The 1570-nt window shown below is 62.1% G+C and overlaps 1 protein-coding gene across 1 annotated transcript in view; it reads right to left on the bottom strand.

Annotated features, from left to right (window-relative positions):
- Positions 1–6: 6 nt before the first annotated feature.
- Positions 7–1570, bottom strand: part of LOC130587995 (myosin heavy chain, skeletal muscle-like) — a gene marked incomplete at both ends in the record, with an annotated part of 7413 nt that continues 5849 nt past the window's right edge. Inside the window, 3 exons of the mRNA XM_057388954.1 lie at positions 7–26; positions 107–232; positions 1134–1337. Of these exons, the coding sequence (XP_057244937.1) occupies positions 7–26; positions 107–232; positions 1134–1337 (350 nt within the window). The remainder of the gene's footprint in view (positions 27–106; positions 233–1133; positions 1338–1570) is intronic.

Genomic DNA, 1570 nt, shown 5'->3' with positions numbered 1-1570 from the left:
TTCAGCTCCTCCGCCATCATGGCCGCCTGGCGAGACGAGCGGGGTGTCCATGGGGTGTCCACCGCGGTGGCCCCACCCCGGTGATGGCGCCCCCGGTGACACTCACGTCGGTGATGGCCTTCTTGGCCTTCTCCTCRGCGTTGCGGCACTCCTGGACGGCCTCCTCCACCTCGGTCTGCAGCTGGGAGATGTCCCCCTCCATCTTCTTCTTCTGGTTGATGAGGCTGGTGTTCTGGGGGACAGGGAGGGACCTCAGGAGGTGGCCCTGGGTGGGTGCAGCCCCTCTCCCCCCCCTCAGGGCCTTGGAGACCCTCCTGTGTTGCTGAAGGGTCAAGGATCTTCTGAGGATCTTGGTGATGCGATGTGGAGAGGAACGCAACCCTTCCATGGACCAACCTGACCTTTCCTGGACTTTCTATGGACCACCCAACCTCCTCCAGACCAACCTGACCTTCCATGGACCTTCCCTGGACCCACCCAACCTTCAGTAGACCTTCCATGGACCAACCTGACCTTAATTGGACTATCTATGGACAAACCCAATCTCTTCCAGACCAACTCGACCTTCCATGGACCTCCCATGGACCAACCTGACCCTTCCACGGACCTTCCCAACCTCCAGACCAACCTGACCTTCCATGGACCTTCCCCGGACCAGCCCAACCTGCCCTGGACCTTCTGTGGAGCAACCTGACCTTCCATGGACCAACCCAACCTCTTCCAGACCAACCTGACCTTCCCTGGACCAACCCAACCTTCCCTGGACTTTCTATGGACCAACCCAACCTCCTCCGGACCAACCSAACCTCCTCCAGACCAACCTGACCTTCCATGGACCTTCCCTGGACCAACCCAACCTTACCAGGACCTTCCTTGGACCAAYCCAACCTTCCCTGGACCAACCCAACCTTCCCTGRACCTTCCATGGACCAACCCAACCCTCCTTAGACCCTCCATGGACCACCACAACTTCCTCCCATTCCACCCAACCTTCCTCAGATCTTCAGGACAAGGTGGGCACCACCCTGAGCCACCTCGCGGTCCCGAGCTGACCAATTTGGAGCTGTTTCTCCTGGGTCGGAGCGCCCCTGGGTGGAGGTGACCCCTCTCCCGGGAGCCAGGTGAGGTCTCACCTGTGAGTGGAGGAGCTGGACCCTCTCGCTGGCCTCGATCAGCTCCTGCTCGGCCAATTTCCGGGCCCTCTCGGTCTGCTCCACCAGGCCRCGGAGCTCCTCCAGCTCCGACTGCAGCAGCGTGTTCCTGCGCTCCACCATGGCCACGTTCTCCTTCAGATCCTCCCCGACCCTTGCTGCATCGTCCAGCTGCAGCTGCGTGTCCTGGAGGGGAAGGGGGAAGGGTGGTGGGTCCACCCGACCAAGGGGTGGTGGGAAAGGGGTTGCTGGGAAGCAGTGGTGGGTCCACCTGGCTATGGGGTGGTGGGTCCACCCAACCATGGGGTGGTGGGTGCACCTGGCCAGGGGTGGTGGGTCCACCCAGTCAAGGGGTGGTGGGAAGGGGCTGGTGGGTCCACCTGGCCATGGGGATGGTGGGGAAGGGGGTGGTGGGAAGC

The sequence above is a fragment of the Malurus melanocephalus genome, unplaced genomic scaffold, assembly GCF_030028575.1.
Source record: "Malurus melanocephalus ecotype Western Australia unplaced genomic scaffold, MMel_1.1 scaffold_2984, whole genome shotgun sequence".
NCBI classification, from domain to species: domain Eukaryota; kingdom Metazoa; phylum Chordata; class Aves; order Passeriformes; family Maluridae; genus Malurus; species Malurus melanocephalus.
Note: the sequence above shows the minus strand (reverse complement) of the source record. Positions and strands in the feature narration are given on the sequence as shown.